Genomic DNA, 19,010 nt, shown 5'->3' on the forward strand with positions numbered 1-19,010 from the left:
GGCTTTTCCAAAACCGAGGGGTGATTTTGGGGTGCTGGGAGGGATGGGGGGGGGAAGCGCTCAGCCCCGCCGTGCCCGTGTCCTCCGTGTCCCCGGGATGCCGAGAGGGGATGCTCGGGGTAGCGCTTTGTCTCCGGCTGCCCCCCCCGCAGAGCCTCTCCGGGGGGAGGCAGCGGGGTCCCCCATCCTCCCTACACCCCCTCCGTCCTCCCTACACCCCCTCCGTCCTCCCTACTTTTCCCCTCCAGCCCCTGGGCTCTGCTCCCCCCCGGGACAAAGGGAAAAGGGAGCGCCCCCGACTCCTCCCCCTCGACTCCATTCCCAGTACCACCAGTGCTCCCAGCGCCGAGTGGGATGGGGTGGGGAGAGCTTTGCAAAGCGCTTTTCCCCCATCCCGGCCCCTCTGCCCGGTGCGGGGGGAGGGATGCTCCGCTGCCCCCCCTGGGAGCGAGCCCCGGCTTGGGGTTCAGGGCTGTTCCCCATCCCAGGGCTGAGGGGGGGGGACATGTTCCCCAGCCCTTGTGCTGGGGGGTGGTGGATGAAGACCCCCACTACAACCCAATCTGGGGTTCACACCGTGCCCCAAGATGCACCTCGTGGGGATGACTGTGACAGGGAGTGAAAGAGAAGCTGGAGGAGGAAAAGGATGTGGGATGTGAAGCCTGGCCATGAGCTGACTTCCTCTCACACCAAAATTCGGCTGCAAGAGGCAGGGGGGCAAAGCCGAGCAGCCAAAACAGGTGGGGCAGGTTTGCTTTCCCCCCTCCCAAGTGTTGTCTCTGCCCGGGGCTCCCTGGGATGTGGCCGGGCTGTGCCTTGTGGATGCCCTGCAAAGGGCAACGCCAAAATGCCCCGGAAAAGTCCCGCTTCTGCTCCGGTGGCTGTGTCCTGCACCTCAGAGGGGGGGATTTTGGAATGTGCTTTCTGGGGGAGTTTACACACCCTCGAAAGGGAACTCCCTTCACCACTCTGTCCCTGAAGCTGCCAACCTCTGCCCTTGCCAATGCTCTGGCAGGTTTGTCCCCTCTCCTTCGGTCTCCTCCCCACAGCTCCATGCCAGGGCCTCGCTAAGGGGGGGCTGAGCTGGGCTGTGCCCAGGTACCCACATCCCCAGCCCAAACCAGAGGAGCCAACAGGGATTTTCCCCCTCCCTCTAAGGATTAAAACCCAGCCAAATTAGGGCAGGCTTCCACAGAGTCAGCCAAGGCCATCTCCTTGCCCGGTCCCACGCCTGGGATGTTTCCCCTGAGCCAAATAACTCCAGGAAGAGCAGTGCCTGCTGCCTTCTCCCCTTCCCAGCACCATCCCGGCTCGTCCAGGGGTTGGAAGCAGGCTCTTTGGCCAAGCTGTTGGATGCTCACAATAAACCCCCACCCCCCCACACCCCCATCCTGCCTGCTGGCCCTGGGGCCATCCCCAAAGTTGCTGAAAGGACTTTCCCCAGGGTCCAGCCCGTCTCACCAGCCTGGCCCAGGGTTTCTCCATACTGGACCCCCAGCCTGGAGCAGCCTGGTCCGTGCTGGGAGCTGGCCCAGCGGCCAGGCCAGAGGCTCGGCTGGGAGGGGATCTGCTGCTGCTGGAAATCCTCCCGGCTTCCATTAGCTCCGTATGGAGCCGCGTCCTTTCCCACCCCATTTCCACGTGCCTGGGAGACGTGTGAGCTCACCAGCAGCCCAGTGCCCCCGGGACGGCCCCCCCCTCCCTGCCATCCCCCAAGGGGTGTCCGTATGAGGGCAGGGGGGAGACCCCAACCTGCAAAGCAGGGTGAGGTGTCCCCACTCCAGGGATGCTCTACGTGTGCTGGTCCTGGGAGATGTCCCCATAGACATGTCTGCAACCAGAGCTGGTCCTGGGAGACGTCCCCATATCTGCAACCAGAGCCATCATGAGCTGAGTCAGGGCTGGCTGCAACCCCCCCCACCTCCTCCCTCTGGCTCGCAGGAGCAGTTTTAAAGGAAGAACTGTGAAAGACATTCATGGGGAGAGCAGAGCTGGAAGCAGCCTGGCCCAGCACCGTGCCCCTCTTCACCGGCACTGGCTTTTGCGGGCTGAAAGCTGTTTGTTTGCATCAATCCTGCAGGAATTGAGTATCTGTGGGGGTTTCTCTGCTTGCTTGCAATTGTCAGGGGGGAGGGGGTGTTCGAGCCTGCCAAAGGGGATGTAGTGTGCCAGCAAGAGCATCGTTTCCGTAGGAAACTTGGTGTAACACAAGGCTTGTTGTTCTGCCTCCTCTGAGTCTCCCAGCAAAGCGCCAGGGCTGGAAAGCTTTCCCAGGCAGCATGATCCCCCCCTGGCATCGTGTCAGGTGGGAATTGGGGCCTTGAGATGGCTTTTTTTTTTTCAGAGCCAGAGGCTGGTGATGCTGGAGTGGGTGCTCCCAGCTCCAGCATCGCCCTGGGGCTGCTGTGTGGTGGCCTTGGCAGGTGCCAGCGCAGTAATGTGAGCTCCCAGGGGAAAACCCATCGTGCCCGGGCAGCTCAGGGCACTGGAGCCCAACCAACACGGCTTCCTGGGCAGCCTCCTGCGGGAGAAGTCCAGGACGCTGGTGGGACACCATGCCCAACCTCTCTGGGGAGGTTTGCAGTGCTGCCTCAGTTTCCCCAGGTTCCTCATTCTGTCCCGCTGGCAGAACCAGAGGGCTGGCAGCGCTCGGGGGAAGAGCAGAAACCTGTCCCTTGGGTCTCACAGCATCAGTTGTGTCCTCTGTCCCCAGGCTGCCACTTTGGGCACCGGTGGGTGCCAGCTCCTGCTCTGGCTGAATGCATTATCCTTGTGTCTGCCCAGGAAGGAAGAGGTTAAAATGCTGGGATTTCCTGGCTGTGGTGCTGGGGAGGGAAGGTGACCTGCAGAAGTGCTTTGCATCCTCTGTGGTGGCTTCAGCTGGCCTTGCACAGCGCGTGCGGGTGTCTGGAAGCTTCTGGAGTGAGACTGAACTTGAAACCCAGCTAGAATTGAGTCTTTCCAGCCCAAGTTTAAGCCCAGGCTTACTTAAACACCTCCTTTTCCCCACCCCACTGAGGGCAGCTTGGCTCGGACGCAGCATCCTTCGCCCTCCGCTGTCCCGCCGCGGGGACGTGCCGCCGCGTGCCTACCGGTAACGTCGGGCGGCGAGAGGGCAAAGAGCGATGGTTCAAAGGTAGGAGCGCTCTGGTTTCCCGAGCCTTCCCACCGGCTCCTCCTTGGCAGCGCCGCGTCCCCGCTGGTGGCTTTGCTGGGCTGAGGGAAGTCTTTCCCAGCCCCGGGGCTTGGGGACAACGGCTGGAAAGGGTGAAGCTTTGTGCTTCGTGCTGGGGCTTGGCAAGATGGAAGGTGGGATGGGACGGTGCTGGGGGGACAGTGCCAAGAGTGGGAGGCAGATGCAAGGAGTGCTGGGTCCCTGGGAGATGCCAGGGGAAGGGGGGGGTTTTGGGGTGCCCACAGGGGGATGCGCTGCACCCCACCTTCCACGGGTTCCTTGGCACGATGGGGCTGTTCGTACAGCAGTTTTGGCTTATTTTGGTTTCTCCACTGGTGCTTCCTCTGTGCTAATCTGCTTCCGCCCCGCGCCAGGGGTGGGAGAGGCGGATGTGGGGTAAAAAGTCGCCCCACTCCAGCTGCAAAAGCCAGGCTGGCGGGATGGGTCCAATCCTGCTCCCTCCTGCCCCAGGGACCCCCTGTCCCCATTCCTCCCCCGGCGAGGCCGAGGGTGAAGAGGAAGGAAGGGGCGTCTTTGCTCCAAAACACCTTGCTCTGCTCTCGGCTGCTGCAGGTGCTCGCCCTATGGAGGAAGCTGCTCGCTGCCACCGCAGCCGTCCCCTCCCCTGACGTCACCGCAGCTGGTGACACCGTGGCTCGCTGGGTGCAGCACCCAGGGCAGGCTCTGGCAGGAAGAGCCCCCGATTTTGGTGTCACTGTCACCCAACAGGCACCCCTTGCTGGGAAACCTCCGGTCGAGACATCAGGTCTGGTATGGGATGGGTTGGAGGATGCGGGATGGGGGGGGGGGGGGTCCAGGAGGGTCCCCCCACACTTATCTCCGCTGTCCCTCGCCAGGCTGCCAGGTGAAGTGGGATGAGCGTGCCGGCCGACGAGGCGGGCAACCCGGCCCATGCCATCTTCGAGCAGTTCCTGCGTGCCGGGGAGTGCAAGGAGGTGCTGGGCTGCTTCAGGGAGCTGTGCCAGCAGCTGGGGCTGCAGGGCAGGGGGCTGCAGCTCTACCATGGCCTCAAGGCTGCCCTCAACTACTGGAGCGCCAAGGCCCTATGGAGCAAGCTGGATAAGAAAGCCGGGCACAAGGACTACGACCAGGGCACAGCCTGTGCCAGCACCAAGGTACTGGGAACACAGGGCACGGGGTTTGGGTCCTTCCTTGCCCTCTGTCATTGTCTCCAGGATGAGAGCATCCCTTGGGGCACTCTGGTCCCCACCCCGGGGGAGGATGCGGGATCTGCTGGGTGGGAGGTTGATGGGGTTTAATGGGACAGTGTGTTAATTGGCACCTCTCCCCTCCCCATGGGGTGATGCCACCTCGCTGCCACCCAGCGAACGATGGCCTTCCTCCTGGCTGCTCCTCACTGGGGACATCCCATGGGGGGCTGCAAAGGGGCAGAGGCACCTGCCCGACCCCTTTCTGGGGGACAGGAGCATGTCCCCCTGGAGCTAGGGGACCCTATTTCTGTCCCTTTGTCCCAAAGCTAATGGCTTTTGTCCGCACTGCTGGTGCCTCATCACCCCCTCCATCCTGTGGAGGGGCTGGCAGGAGACCAAACCCCAGTTTTGAGCCTGTTGCTGGTGAAATCTCCCAGTTCCTGGGCTGCCGCAGGCAGGAGACGTGCGTGCCTTATCTCACCGAGCACTTTAATTGCTGCCATTGCCCCTGCGGAGGCAAGGTTCAGGGAGGAGGGGAGGCGAGGGGCACCCCACAGGGCCCCCCACTTATTGCAGGGAGAAGCAGTACTTGCACCCCGGGGAAAAATGGGAATAATGGGGAGGGCCAGATCCTGACCTGGGGAAGGGGGGAGATGCTTGTGGTGGTGCTGAGCTCCCCTGGGAATTTACCTCATCCCCTTCATGCTGCCCGTCCCCTTGGCAGTGCCTGGTGGTGGGGGCCGGTCCCTGCGGGCTGCGGGTGGCCATCGAGCTGGCGCTGCTGGGGGCCCGTGTGGTGCTGCTGGAGAAGCGGGACTCCTTCTCCCGCAACAACGTCCTCCACCTCTGGCCCTTCACCATCCACGACCTGCGGGCCCTGGGCGCCAAGAAGTTCTACGGGCGCTTCTGCACTGGCACGCTGGACCACATCAGTGAGTTTTTTTGGGGGGGGGGACACACTAAGCGCTGCAATCCCGGGGGTCCCCCCAGTGTGGGCAGCCCAGGGATGGTGGGGATGCAGCCCTGAGTGTCCCCCTCTGTCCCCTCCAAGGTATCCGGCAGCTCCAGCTGATCCTGCTGAAGGTGGCTCTGCTCCTGGGGGTGGAGGTGCACATCAACGTGCAGTTCAAGGGCCTTGTCCCCTCCACCGGACAGGGTAGGGCATCACTGGGAAGGGGGTGACATCCCCAGGGACAAGGACAGGGCTGTGGGTGGCTGCCCTGAGCCTCCCCAGGCCCTCTGCTAGCCCGGGGCATGCCTTTTTTGGGGGGGAGGATGAGGTGCAACCTTCTCCCCCCCTCCCTGGATCAGGTCCCAGCTGAGACCCAGCACGCTCGTGACTGTCCCTCTCCCCGCAGGTGGCTGGAGGGCTGTGCTGGAGCCCGACTCCTCTCCCCTCAGCCACTACGAGTTCGACGTCCTCATCTCAGCTGGCGGCGGCAAATTTGTCCCCGAAGGTGACAGCAGGGGGTCCCTGCACCCCCAGGACTGGTATGGAGGGGGAGGGGGAGGCAAGTGGGGGTTCACACCTCTCCCATCCTGCAGGGTTCAAGCGGAAGGAGACACGGGGGAAGCTGGCCATCGGCATCACCACCAACTTCATCAACCACCACAGCCGGGCAGAGGTGGAGGTGGCCGAGATCAGTGGCGTGGCCCGAATCTACAACCAGAAATTCTTCCAAAACCTCTACAACAAAACAGGTGGGTGGTCCCAGTCCTGGCTTAGAATCGTATAGAATCATATGGGGTTGGAAGGGACCTCTGGAGATCATCCAGTCCATCCCTCCCCTGCCAGAGCAGGTCCACCCAGAGCAGGTCCCACAGGAACGTGTCTGGGGGGGGGTTTTGAATATCTCCAGAGAAGGAGACTCCACCACCTCTCTGGGCAGGTTGTTCCAGTGCTCTACCACTCTCACAGGAAAGAAGTTCCTCCTCACGTTTAGGTGGAACATCTTATACTCAAGTTTGTGCCCGTTTCCTCTTGTCCTGTCCCTGGGCACCACTGGAAAAAGACCAGCCCCGTCCTCCTGACACCCACCCTTTAAGTATTTGTATGCATTGATTAGATCCCCCCTCAGGCTTCTCTTCTCCAGACTAAAAGACCCGTCCCTCAGCCTCTCCTTGTATGAGAGATGCTCCAGGCCCCTCTGCTGTACCCTCTCCAGCAGTTCTCTATCCTTCTTGAACTGGGGAGCCCAGAACTGGACCCCCCTCTTGGGAGGGCACTGTCTGTCCCCCCACACCTGCCCCCGAGTGCAGTCCTGGGACATCCCCTGCATGATGGGATGCACGTCCCCGCAGGGTACCCCATTGCAGGGGACATTGGGTGGGCGAGCCCAGCGCGGGGGCTCCCCGTGGCCCTGGTGCTGCCCCGAGGCTCAGCTCAGCCCCTTCTCCATCCCCAGGCATTGACCTGGAAAACATTGTCTACTACAAGGACGACACTCACTATTTCGTCATGACGGCCAAGAAGCAGAGCCTGCTCAAGAAGGGGGTCATCCTGAAGGTGAGGAGGGCAGGATCGGGCCCCCGGGAGCCCATAGGGATGGGGGGCTGGAAGTCTGGGGGGTGGGATGCAAACGGTGGGTGCTGGTTTGGCCTCACACCCCTGGGCTGGTGGGGATTCGGCACCCCCCAGTGTCCTGTGCTGGGGGAAAATCTTTTGGGGGGCCCACAGCCCCAAGGCTGGTGGCACAGCTTCACCCCAGAACCAGGGGGCAAGCACCCCCTCTCGCATCCCGGCCGGCTTCAGCCCATCTCTGTCCCCATCCCCATCCCTGCAGGACAAAGCGGACATCGAGAGCCTCCTGTCCCCAGAGAACGTGAACCGGGACGCCCTCCTCAGCTACGCCAAAGAAGCTGCCAACTTCTCCACCAACTACCGCCTGCCCGAGCTGGAGTTTGCCCTCAACCACCGGGGCCTGCCGGACGTCGACATGTTTGACTTCACCTGCATGACGCGCTCGGAGAACGCGGCGCTGGTGCGGGAGCACAACGGGGCCCGTCTGCTCCTGGGGCTGGTGGGCGACTGCTTGGTGGAGGTGAGGGTCCAGCTTGCACCACCGCCGCATGCCTCAGTTTCCCCTCTCCCTGCCACATGTGCTGGTTGCAATATATTCCCCCTCCCCAAGTGCTTCTCGCCACGGTGCACCCCCACGCCCAGGACCAGGCTCCCCATGTCCCCATAGCAGGATGCATTGGTGGGGTTGTCACCTTCCCCAGCCCCATGGGGGATCTGGGGTGGGTTCAAGGTGGAACCCAGCTTCTGCCCAGACGCAGCCCTACCAGCTCCCTGCGCGTCTCGCCGCCGCTCCCCGCTTTCATCCCTGGCCAAGCCCAGCAGCTCCTGGTCTCCTCCCAGCCGCCCCGACCGGCCCCGCGGCTCCGGCTCCATCTCTCCCTCCCTTTCCCTTTCCAGCCATTCTGGCCACTGGGCACCGGCGTGGCCAGGGGCTTCCTGGCCGCCTTCGATGCGGCATGGATGGTGCGGCGGTGGGCAGCCGGGACCCCCCCGCTGGAGGTGCTGGCCGAGAGGTGAGTGTCCCGGTCCCGCTGGGCTAGTCCTGGATGGGGCAAGGGTGGTGGCACTGAGCCCAGCCTGTCCCTTGCACCCAAGGGAGAGCATCTACCAGCTCCTCTCGCAGACCTCCCCAGATAACACTCACAAGAACGTCAGCCAGTACAGCATCGACCCGGCCACACGCTACCCCAACATCAACCTTCAGGCCATCAAAGCCAACCAGGTACCTGGCCCAGGTCCTGCCATGGGGTAACCAACCAGCCCAGCCTCCCCAGGCATCAGGGTGACACCAATTTGCATGGTCCCCTGTCCCCAAAGGGTGTGAAGCTGGAGCTGTTGGTCCCCAGGGCATTTAATGCATTGCCTGTTGCAGGTGCAGGTGGTTCTGGGGGGAGGTCCGGTGGTCCCCCTTGCCCAGGTCAGCTCCCTGTGCTGGCTCTGGGCAGGTGGTGACCATTGTGTCCCCATCGGTAGGTCCGGGACCTCTACCTCGTGGGCATGGTGGAGGTGGACCACAAGAGGAGGAGCGACAACCGACTCAGCACTGGTAGGAGCAGCGGGTCCTGCCCTGGCCCCCCTGGCATCCGGACCTCCCATTCCTCCTGGCAGCCCATGCCAGAGCCACTCCTGCCCTGATTTTCCTCCCCATCCTTCTTTTCTCGAGCCCTGGCCAGGGTCCAGCTGGCCACCGTGCTCCTCCCAGCATCAGCCGTGTTTCCATCCTGGTGGCACCGCTGGTTTCCGTTCCCTCTGCCCGTGGCCCCGTGGGGACACAGTCCCCAGCAGCCTTTGTTGGGGGGTGGGGTGGTTGTCCCTCTCCCTCCTTCTTTCCCACACTGATGCTGAGCTGTAAAATATTGATAGATGCTTTATCAACCCATTTATTGAGCCTTGGGGGGTGGTTGCATGGCGGGGGGCGGGGGGGTCTTGTGTCACTCCCATGGGACCCCTTCGCACTGATGCTGGGAGGGGGGAGTGGGCTGGGGGGGGGTTGTCCCCTGCCTCTTTGGGATGGGGACACGTGTGTTGCCTGCCCAGCGGTCTCCGGAGACGCCTACGAAGATCTGCTACGCTGGTGCCAGACCAGCACGGCCGGGTACCGCGGTGTGGAGGTGACCGACTTCACCACCTCCTGGACCAGTGGCCTGGCCCTCTGTGCTCTCGTCCACCGCTTCCGCCCCGACCTGCTGTGAGTGCCTACCACCCCCCTAGGACCCCCTACACCCTGCCGAGCCCACCCTGATGGCACTCATGTCTCCCCGCAGGGATTTTGACTCTGTGGACCCCCAGGATCCCGTCCAGACCCACCAGATGATGCTGGACATGGCAGAGCAGGAGCTGGGCATCCAGCCTGTCCTCTCCAGCACCGAGATGGCCACCATGGCAGAGCCCGACCGCCTGGGGCTCATCACCTACCTCAGCCAGTTTTATGAAGCTTTCAAGACCTCTCCAGGTACGAGATTTTTGGGGGGGTTTATCCTACCCTGAGCCCCATCACCGGGGATGGCTGGGTGCCCCCGACTTTGTAGGGAGGGTCCCACCAGCGTGGTTGTGTCCCCTCCATGCAGAGGCGGAGGAGGTCAGCAAGAAGCCATTGTCACCCCATGGCGCACGAGGGGCCATCCTCTTCCTCAGCAAGCTGCAGAAGAGTCGGAACCTGACCCACAAGCGTGCCCAGGTGAGGGACCCCCACTCAGACCCTCGTTATGCCCCAAAACCTTCTCCTCCCCATCCTAGCCACCCTCTTTGCGTTTGCAGGACAGTGCCCAGAAGGATGCTGAGGTCAAGAGGAGCCGCAGAAACGCTGAGGTGGGTCTGCCCCAGATTCCTCAAGGGATGCTCTGCTGGGTGCAGTATCCCCGGAGAAAGGGGGGACACAGGCCACTGACCCTCCCCTCGGGTTGCTCGTAGCTGGACACGTGGCTGGATGGAGACACTGTGGATGGTGCCCACAAGCCACCCCAAACGGCCACAACGGAGCCAGGACAGGTCAGTCCCTTGTGTCACCCCGGGTTGGGGGGCTCCAGCTCTGGGTGGGTGGGCGCTTGGGGGTCAGCGGGCGGCTGATGGGGCTGAGCCAAGGGCTGGGACCGGGGCTGTGCAAGCGAACGCCCACGGGCTCCCGGCTCCTCCCTGCCTGTTTCCTGACCCAACTGGTTTTCCGGAGCCAAGACTTGCCGCTCCCTCCCTGGTGCCAGCAACCCCGTCCCGAGCACCCAGACCCACCTCTGCAAGAGGGGCAAAGCCCCCCCACCGAGGGCTGCCAGCAAAGCCCTGGAGCAGGGTGGGTGCCAGCACCCCGGGTGTCACCCCAACTTGTCCTCTCCCCCCCCGGCAGCCGCCCGCCCGGGGGGAGAGCAGCGACGCCTGTTACTTCTGCGGCCGCCGCGTCTACATCCTGGAGCGAGCCAGCGCCGAGGGACGCTTCTTCCACCGGGGCTGCTTCCAGTGCCGGCGCTGCGGGGCCACCCTGCGCCTGGGCGACTACGCCTTCGACGAGGAGGACGGTGAGGCGTGTTTTGGGGTGAAGGGATGCTTGTGGGGGGGCAAGGCTTCTCCACCTTGCTGGTCATCACATGGGTTTTCTCCCCGCCTCCGCCCCAGGTCATTTTTACTGCTCGCTTCACTACCCCAATCCCCCCGGCATGGAACTGCCCCAGGATGAGCCCCCAACACTGCCCGATGGGGTAAGTCACCATAAATCCCCATAGATTGGGGGGGGAGGGGGGAGGAAGTCAGAAAGTATAGGGTTGGCTTGGACATCGCCCCACGCTGCATCACCCCCTGCTGCTGGCTCTGCTCTAGGATGCCACTGCCGACCACCCGCCCTCGGATGCCGGGAGCCCGTGTGTGTCCCCCCAGGAGGGGTCACCTGGTCCCCTGCAGCCCCCACCAGCTGCCCCACAGCCAGGGGGAGAGCCTGGAGTAGCGGAGGATGCTGTGGATGCTGGAGGCATGGAGGAGCATGGTGGCATGGAAGAACATGGTGACATGAAGGAGTATGGTGACATTGAGGAGTATGGTGACAAGGAGGAGCACAATGACATGGAAGATCATGGTGACATGAAGGAGCATGGTGACATGAAGGAGCATGGTGACATTGAGGAGTATGGTGACACGGAGGAGCACGATGACATGGAAGAGCATGGTGACACGAAGAAGCATGGTGACATGGAGGAGTATGATGACATGGAGGAGCAGAAGCTGCTGGCACAGCCTGGGGGAGACATGAAGGAGGAGGAGGGTGCTGGACCGGAGCCCCGAGGGGTGGAAGAGGAGGGTGAGGAAAGCGGGGGCAGGAGGAAGATTGTCCTCACACCCCTGGAGAAGCTCAAGCTGTCCACGCTGAACCTCACCAGTGAAGCTGAGCCTGAGCCGCCGCCAAAGCCGGCTCGTCTGCGGCTCCAAGCAGCACCTGAGGTCCTCCCTGCCCTGGGGTTGGAACAGTGTGCCTGGGAGGAGGAGGAGGAGGAAACAGCCATGGAGGAAGGTAGGTGGCTGCAAGCTGGAGTCTCCAGCTAAGCAGGGCTGTGGGTCCCTCTGGTGCCTGGCCATGCCCCATGTCTTGCTCATTGAGGGACAGGACCAAAATGACTCTTTTCTTGGGGCAGGTTTGGAGGAGAGTGACAGTGAAGAAGAGAAGGAGGAGGAAGAGGAGGAAGGCACAGATTCCAGCATCATGGCAGACTTGGTGAGTGCTTTCCCTGAGCCCCATGGTGGCTGGGGCTCTTCCTGGCATCTCCTCTCACCGAGGCATTGGCCCTGGCTCTGCTGGGGCAGCAGGTGCAGGGACTGACCCACTGTCCATGCCACCCTTCCTTCACAGTTCGTGGACCTGGGGGAAGAGGAGACATACCCCACCTGGAAGCGCACGCTGACCCGCCGGGCCAGGGAAGCCCAGATGAACCGGTTCTGCAAAGCCCAGGTAGCCCCACGGGGGAGAGCAGGGTCCCCAGCACTGTCCCCTCCATCCCACTGCTGGTGGCCATGTGCCAGGAGGTGCCAGCCCACAGACGAGCGCTGCCCTTCCCTTGCAGGCCATCCAGAGGCGGCTGGAGGAGATTGAGGTGACATTCCGGGAGCTGGAGCAGCAGGGCATCAAGCTGGAGAAGTTACTCCGGGCTGAGGATGGTAAGGCCAGGGTGGACGAGCCACCGTGACCCCCGCCATGGCCAGGGGTCGGGGTCAGTGCCCTGCTCACACCCCCGCTGTGCCACCCCATAGGTTCCCCAGCTGACAAGAAGACACAGTGGATGAACCAGCTGCTGTACCTGGTCCAGAAGAAGAATAACCTGATGAGCGAGGAGTCAGACCTCATGATTACGTAAGGTTTTGAGGGGATGTTCCCCGGGTGGGGGGATGGGTGCAGGGGGCTCAGGTCACCCCAGCCCCCCGAGCCCAGCACCCCCTTTCCCTCCCCACAGGGTGCAGGAGCTGAAGCTGGAGGAGCAGCAGTGGCAGCTCGACCAGAAGGCCCGCTACTACATGAACATGGAGGGTGAGTGCCAGCACATGCCCGGTGGGGGGGTCCCTATGCATGGTAGGGGGAGCAGGGATGGGGCTGTGGCCCCTCCCTCCAGCCCCGCTCCAGCTCCCTGCTCCCGCAGCATCCCTGAAGACACCCGAGGATGTCGTGGCAGAGAGGGAGATCCTGGCTCAGCTGGTGGACGTGGTGAACAAACGCAACGCCCTCATCCACATGCAGGATGAGAAGCGGCTCAGCGAGCAGCAGGCCTGATCCCTGCAGCCCCAGGACCTACCAGTTCCTCCCCGGGGTAGGGGACAAGTGGTCCCTACCCCAGCAGAGCATCACCCTGAGCTGCTTCTGAAGATGGTGATGTCTGAGCTGCCCGCAAGGAGCTGCCGCGGCCAATCCAGGTCCCCGCTTGCCAAAGCCTGCTGTGGAGGGGCCAGGACCTGCTGGTGGATGCCCATGTTGGGAGACACCGAGGAGCACCCCAGCTTTGGGGTGCAGAGAGGGTGTCCCCACGCTTGGCTGGATTGCCTTTGCCTTGTGCTTGCTCGAAAAGATTTGCAGGGGGCTACGAAACACGGGGCTCTGCCCTGGGTTTGCTATGAGGAGGAAGAAGCCCTACAGGGGAGTGGGGTCTCCCCAAGATCAGGGGGTCCCACAGCCATCACCCCTTCGAGGGGACACTGCCTGGAGGCTTGGCCAGGGCATCCAAAGCATTTTGTACGGCAGAGCACTTCGTGTGGTAGCTCCATCGCTGCCCAGCCATCCCCGTGCCCCGGGCACTGAAGAGCTTCACTCGCGGCAGGGAGGACATGACTGTGGCCACCACAGGCAGGTCACAATGGAGATGCCAAATGTGGAGGGGCAACATCAGGAGTAGCCCCTCGAAGCCAACCCAGAAGGTCCTTTGCAGCTGGGGACATCCATCCTAACCCAGGACAGCCATCCCAGCCCAGGACATCCATCCTAACCGAGGACATGGAGCCCAGCTGGGGCCATCCATCCTAACCCGGGATGTCCATCCTAGGCCAGGAGATCCATCCTAACCTGGGACAACCATCCCAGCTGAGTACACCCATTGTAACCTAGGACATCCATCCCAGCTGACGACATCTGTCCTAACCCAGGACATCCATTGCAGCCTGGGACATCCATCTCTTCCAGGGATGTCCATCCCAGCCAGGGACATCTGGCTCTACGAGTTGGGTCAGTGACAGACAGATGGGGCTGACGCCACCATTCTCCATCACTGCTTTTGGGTGCTACATCCACGTTGTCCCCAGCCACTGCAGGAAACCAGGGTCAGAACCCCACTGCGAGGTCGCAGGGGTCCCCAGGGAAGGGGCTTTTTGTCCAGCAGGTCCCCATGGGGACTGTGTGACACCGAGGACCAGGGATGCCAGCAGCCGTGTCCTCCTTGCCCCTTTGGGTATTCCCCTGCTTGGCAATGCCAAACTGGCCTTTGCACAGACTTCTCAGACCTTTCTGGGGTCCCCTGCTGTTGTGGGGTGGCCTCCACCGCCAAACGGTGCTTACGGCAGCCCCAGCCATGTGGGACAGGGGGGTCCCGGGCGCGGGCTCCTTCGGTGCCTCCCCCAACCCTCCTGCCCACCCTTCGTTTGTACCAGCCCCATTATCCTGCTGCAACCCCCCCCAATTCCCTTCAAATAAAGCCTCCCTGACCCAGTGCCAAGGGCTAAAATACCGCATTTATTTTCTATCCGTGTCAAATCTGGTTGCCGGAGCAGTCGCCAGCTTTCAGCAGGAAGCCCCCGAGGCCGCCCCGGGCAAAGGGAGGCTGAGCCTCTTGAGCGTCCTGGCCATGCTGGCGGGTCCCTCCGGATAGAAAGGGAGTATTAAAAAACATAGCAATTAAAATCCGTCTCTGCCGTGGTTCCTACCGGGGGCCAACGGAATGAATCTGCCCTGAAAAATCTTAATTTCACCCAGAGAGGTGGCTGTCAAACCCACGCTACCGAGCCGGCCGCAGCGCTGCTCACCTAAAACTTGAAATCAATTAGAAAAGGGGACCAAAAGGGGCCAGGATGGGGCTGGGGACACACACACACACACATTGTGGGCCACCCACGTCCCCAGCTCAGCTGTCACTGGGACGCTCCTGCAGTGCCCGCAGGGCCATCCGCATCTGCTCCTCGGTGCCCTGCAGCATCTTCACCTCCATGGTGTGGAAGAGGTGGAGGCCGGTGGCGAGGAAGAGGACGCCAATGGCGAGGAAGGCCAGCAGGGCAAAGGAAAGCTTGGGGAAGGGTTGCCCAGCCCCCAGCCCCGCCAGCGTGCCCAGGGCGGCCGCTGCCTGCAGCAGCAGCAGCAGGAGGGCCAGCACAGCCATCCTGCCCGTGGAGTAGCGCTGCCCCTGCGCTGCCCGCAGCCCCACGCCCACCTCTGTCCGTGCCTCCGTCACCACGTCCGCCAGCGTCGTCTCTGCGGGGGACAGGGGCGGCTCAGAAGGATGGCACCCCCCCCTGCACCCCCCCCTTTTTCATAGAACCATCGAATGGTTCAGGTTGGAAGAGACCTTAGAGATCATTGAGTTCCAACCCCCCTGCCCTGGGCAGGGACACCTCCCACCAGACCACATTGCTCCAAGCCCCCTCCAACCTGCCCTTGAACCCCTCCAGGGATGGGGCAGCCACAGCTTCTCTGGCCAACCTGGGCCAGGCTCTCACCACCCTCACACCAAACAAGTTCTTCCCCACATCTCAGCTCCATCTCCCCTCTTTCAGGGTCAAACCCTTCCCCCTCGTCCTATGGCTCCCCTCCCTGATCCAGAGTCCCTCCCCAGCTTTTCTGGAGCCCCTTTAGGGACTGGAAGGGGCTGTAAGGTCTCCCTGGAGCCTTCTCTTCTCCCAGCTTTTCTCCCCATTCCCACCACTCTGCCCTGTTCATGCACCCCTCCACAAGCAGCACCCCAAGGGATGCCCTAAGCAAGCGGAAACATCCCCCAAAACTCCATCCAACTCCACCAGTTGGCACAAGGGGAACCCTGGCAGTCCCCCCCACTCCTTACCAGCTGTGCCCTGGGTGTCACCCGCAGCCTGTCCCTGCCTCCGGATCTGCAGTGTCGCCATCACGGCTTCATGGTCCGAGAAGGGGATGTCCATGCCCGGGGCTGTCCCCTTAGTGGTCTTCAGTTCTTCGCACTTCACTGTGAAGCCGGAGATGGCCTGGGCGAGGGGACGGTGGGGAAGGTCACACCAGTGTTTCATGCCCCCCGCCCCCCACAGCTGGTGGCCGAGGGCCCCCCCGTTACCTTGTAGAGGATGTAGTCGATGCGGATGCCCAGTGGGAAGGGCAGCAGCTCTGACTTGACAGTGAAGCAGTTGTTGGGGACGAGGGTGCAGCCATCCTCGCAGCCCTGAGAGCAACCACCTGGGTCGGGGGGGGGGGAGTGGGGGGGCTCTGGGTGTATCCCAGGACCCCGGTAACCCCCCCGCCCCAGCCGCTCACCTCAAAGTGTGTGGCCTCAGCGAAGGCGTCCCGCAGCCCCGTCCAGCCCCGCAGCAGCCGGATGCCCAGGTCTTCGGGGTGCATGTTCAGGTCCCCCCCCACCAGCACCACATCAGCTGCCTTTGAGGTGTGTCTGCGGGGACGGGGACGGCTAACCCCCTTCCCCACCCTGCCCAGTGCCGGACTGGGATTACCAGGACCCCCCCAACAGTGCTCCTCAGCCTTACTCCTGGCTGGGACTGATAGCAACTGGGAGCTCTCTGCAGTGCAAGCCCCCGGAATGGGGGTGACTGCACACACCCTGGGGGACCCCACGGGACACCCCACAGCTGCTCACCGGATGAACTGTGCCAGCTCCCAGGCCTGCACCAGGCGGTGGGGCAGGTAGGCGTCCTTCTCCCGGCAGTACTCGGCGTGCAGCTGGCAAGAGAGGGAGGCAAAGTGGCCATGACCCCCCGTGCTGGCATCTGCCCTGCTCCTAGGCTCCCTGCAAACCCACCCAGGTCCTCTAGATGGTCCCTTTGGGGTCTGGCCGACTCCTGCCTTCATCCCATCCCCCTGGGGACAGCCTGAGATGACGCTTACCCCACTGCACAGCCAGGTTGTGGGGTCACTGTCCCACTCCCCCAGCAATATTTCATTAAATCAGTGCCTGGGCCCAGGAGGGGTGGTCCAGAGCAATGGTCAAAGCAAGGGGACAGTGAAGGAGGGGTACGGCCACTCGTCTCCCCCCTCCCCATCGTCATCCCCCCCCGCCATGTCTTTCCCCAAAATGCTCACGTGGGTGACGTAGACGTTGAAGATGATCCCGGAGATCTTAACGATGACAAGGCCGACGGACTTGCCGCCGAACCAGTCCCCATGCTGGAGCTGAGGAGAGGAAGGGGAGCAGGCTGGGGTCAGTGAGGCTTTGTGGGGCTGGGCCCCATGGCACTGCGTGCCCCCCGCACCCCACTCACCATGTAGGGGTACCCGTTCAGTGAGTACTGGTAGAGGAGAGTGTCCAGGATGGGGAACCGGGAGAAGACACAGAGGCCGCTGCCGATCACCCCACTGCGGGAGGGGAAAAGCGGGGTGAGGCAACACGGTCCCCCCTTCTTCTGCCCCCCCAGTCCCAAGCCGAGGTCCCTGGATGCCTGGGTCCCAGTGTGATCCCATGAGCACCCCCCTCCCCAAGCATGGGGTGTCCCTCGGTGACAGAGGTGACCTACAGCACCCGCACTGGTCTCTCCGTGTGGCAAACACCGAGGAGGTGGCACAGCCCTGGCACAGCCCCATGGACAGCCCTGGGGGGGGGCAGGGGGGCTGACCCGGACCCCTCTCACCTGCGGAAGTAATGAGAGAAGGGGTAGCAGCTTCCCAGCTTCGCCTTCAGGTCGCTGTAGTCCTGCTCGCTCCACACCTGGAGAACAGCGGGACAGGCTGAGAACGGGCATGCTCATCTCATGGGCTGGGAACAGGCACACTCGTCTCATGGCTCACGGGCTGAGAACGGGCACGCTCAGCTCACAGACTGCCCTCACCTCCTGGAGAAGCACCAGGTCGAAGCCCTCCCGGCGCAGCACGTCCCCGATGAGCTGGACACGCTCCTGCCGCCGCTTGCTCAGGTAGCGGATGGCCCTGCCGGAGAGGGGTGGGACGTCACAGCTTGGGGGGGACGGGGTGACAGGGGCTGTTGGGACACGCCGGGACCCGAAATGGGGGAGACAGGGCTCCAGTACTGGTATGGGAAGGATACAGATTGGGGGAGATGGGAGAGGAGGGGGAAAGGGCCATGTGAGGACATGGGGACAGGAGGGAGATGCAGGGACATCTGTCCCCCTGTTTGGGGACAGCTTTTCCTGCCTGTAAAACTGAGGCAGATGGTTGGGGTGCAAATGGGGGGACCCTTTTTTGGGGGGAGCAGGCTCAGACAGGACAGGGGGCACTGCTCAGCCGAGCACCTCATGACCTGGGGCTGGGAGAGTGCTGCAGCCCCAAAAAGAAAGGGGTATGAAGGTGACACCAAGGTGGGACCCCTCTCCCGGTGAGGGGGGTCCCTGTCCCCACCCATGCACCCCGGTGAGGCCACGGTGAATTCTGGACTCACCAGCAGTTGAGATCGAAGACACGGAGTCGCAGGGTGGGATCTCCCTCCATCGCTCACCGGGGCTTCACCAGGGTTGGAGGAGACCGTCGGGCAGAGGGGGGTCCTGCAGGGAGAGAGTTGGGGTGACAGCCTCGAGGAGCTGGCGCAGGGCGTGGGGCAGACCCAGGGTACCAAGGGCATAGGGGCCGAGCCAAGGCAAAGGCCGGGAGGGAGGAGCACTTGGGGTGCTCCTGGCACGGCCCATCCCACACCCCAACTTGCCCCCAAACAGAGACCTACCTACCCAAACCACGGGTGACCCCTCCATCCCACAGATGGGGACACGGGGGGGCCAGGGGTGGGGTACAAGGCTCAAACCCCTTGTCTGTCAGCAAGATTTGCTCCCGAATGGACTTCAAACCCCGGGTTCAAAGCGGCGCTGCGAGGTACGGGCATGGGACACCCCACCACCCACCTCCCCTCTTGGGGACCCCATGGACACTGTGGAAGACCCCAAACCCCATAGCCCCCAGCAGCTCTCACCGCAGTCCCAGCACTGTTTGCCGGGTGGCTCTGACAGCCCCGCTTCCCCCCGACCCCCCACCTCTCCCGGGGGCACTGGCGGTTCCCGAGGGGGCAAAGAGCGAATGCGGGGCTCCAGGAGGCGGGGTGCTGACCGTGGGGTGCAGGGAGCTGGGAACAGGCAGGCGGGTAGAAGCAGCCAGGTACAGGCAGCCAAGTACGATCAGCTGGGTACAGCAGCGGGGAACAGGCAGCCGGGCTGTGCCTGACCCGCCGGGATTACCGAGCGGCTCATCCCGTCCCTGCGCCGCGCTAATACCGGCGTCTGCTACCGGGGCTGAGCACCCCCTGTCTCCCCCCTTACCCCCACCCCGCAGCAGAGCTCCCCGCGGGACCGGAGCCGGGGCGGGAGCGCAAGCGGGTCAGGAGCGCGGAGCAACAGGCGGAACCGGGACGGGAACGCGGAGCAACAGGCGGAGATGGGGAGAGGAGCGCGGAGCGACCGGCGGAACCGGGGCCGGGACGCGGAGCAGCGGGCGGAGCGCGGCGGGGGGAGCGCGGAGCGGGGCCGGGGCGCGGAGCGGACCTGGGGCGGCGGGGGGGGCCCGCGG

The 19,010-nt window shown here is 63.3% G+C and overlaps 2 protein-coding genes across 7 annotated transcripts in view; one reads left to right on the forward strand and one right to left on the reverse strand.

The window, feature by feature from the left end:
- The window catches only part of MICAL1 (microtubule associated monooxygenase, calponin and LIM domain containing 1), a 15,909-nt gene extending 1,879 nt beyond the window's left edge, over positions 1–14,030 (forward strand). The window contains exons 1-26 of one of the 3 annotated variants that reach the window (XM_014953720.1): positions 72–3,136; positions 3,749–3,941; positions 4,033–4,311; positions 5,072–5,279; positions 5,399–5,503; positions 5,706–5,804; positions 5,893–6,048; positions 6,753–6,853; positions 7,131–7,388; positions 7,766–7,881; positions 7,964–8,090; positions 8,342–8,414; positions 8,906–9,056; positions 9,133–9,320; positions 9,436–9,545; positions 9,626–9,676; positions 9,779–9,856; positions 10,206–10,374; positions 10,472–10,554; positions 10,673–11,357; positions 11,479–11,558; positions 11,694–11,792; positions 11,905–11,998; positions 12,092–12,191; positions 12,292–12,365; positions 12,475–14,030. In XM_014953720.1, the coding sequence (XP_014809206.1) occupies positions 4,051–4,311; positions 5,072–5,279; positions 5,399–5,503; positions 5,706–5,804; positions 5,893–6,048; positions 6,753–6,853; positions 7,131–7,388; positions 7,766–7,881; positions 7,964–8,090; positions 8,342–8,414; positions 8,906–9,056; positions 9,133–9,320; positions 9,436–9,545; positions 9,626–9,676; positions 9,779–9,856; positions 10,206–10,374; positions 10,472–10,554; positions 10,673–11,357; positions 11,479–11,558; positions 11,694–11,792; positions 11,905–11,998; positions 12,092–12,191; positions 12,292–12,365; positions 12,475–12,605 (3,597 nt within the window). In that variant the 5' untranslated portion in view covers positions 72–3,136; positions 3,749–3,941; positions 4,033–4,050 and the 3' untranslated portion in view covers positions 12,606–14,030. Of the gene's footprint in view, positions 1–71; positions 3,137–3,748; positions 3,947–4,032; positions 4,312–5,071; positions 5,280–5,398; positions 5,504–5,705; positions 5,805–5,892; positions 6,049–6,752; positions 6,854–7,130; positions 7,389–7,765; positions 7,882–7,963; positions 8,091–8,341; positions 8,415–8,905; positions 9,057–9,132; positions 9,321–9,435; positions 9,546–9,625; positions 9,677–9,778; positions 9,857–10,205; positions 10,375–10,471; positions 10,555–10,672; positions 11,358–11,478; positions 11,559–11,693; positions 11,793–11,904; positions 11,999–12,091; positions 12,192–12,291; positions 12,366–12,474 lie in introns of those variants that run through there. The other 2 variants (XM_014953721.1, XM_014953719.1) reach the window with 2 other exon arrangements.
- A 1-nt stretch (position 14,031) lies between these two features.
- On the reverse strand, positions 14,032–19,003 carry SMPD2 (sphingomyelin phosphodiesterase 2, neutral membrane (neutral sphingomyelinase)). Of its 4 annotated transcripts, none has more exons than XM_014953725.1 (11): positions 18,986–19,003; positions 17,899–18,001; positions 17,333–17,429; positions 17,135–17,211; positions 16,769–16,862; positions 16,590–16,679; positions 16,147–16,229; positions 15,810–15,942; positions 15,613–15,717; positions 15,370–15,526; positions 14,032–14,783 (listed from the first exon to the last, which is right to left on the reverse strand). In XM_014953725.1, exons 2-11 carry the CDS (start codon positions 17,946–17,948, stop codon positions 14,440–14,442), a joined length of 1,230 nt encoding a protein of 409 aa, XP_014809211.1. In that variant the 5' UTR covers positions 17,949–18,001; positions 18,986–19,003; the 3' UTR covers positions 14,032–14,439. The 4 variants fall into 4 exon arrangements, with proteins under 4 accessions (XP_014809211.1, XP_014809210.1, XP_014809208.1 ...); XM_014953724.1 differs by lacking the exon at positions 18,986–19,003 and adding an exon at positions 18,764–18,961; XM_014953722.1 differs by lacking the exon at positions 18,986–19,003 and adding an exon at positions 18,555–18,741.
- Positions 19,004–19,010: the final 7 nt, after the last annotated feature.

Source organism: Calidris pugnax, unplaced genomic scaffold, assembly GCF_001431845.1.
Source record: "Calidris pugnax isolate Ruff unplaced genomic scaffold, ASM143184v1 scaffold245, whole genome shotgun sequence".
Lineage (NCBI taxonomy): Eukaryota > Metazoa > Chordata > Aves > Charadriiformes > Scolopacidae > Calidris > Calidris pugnax.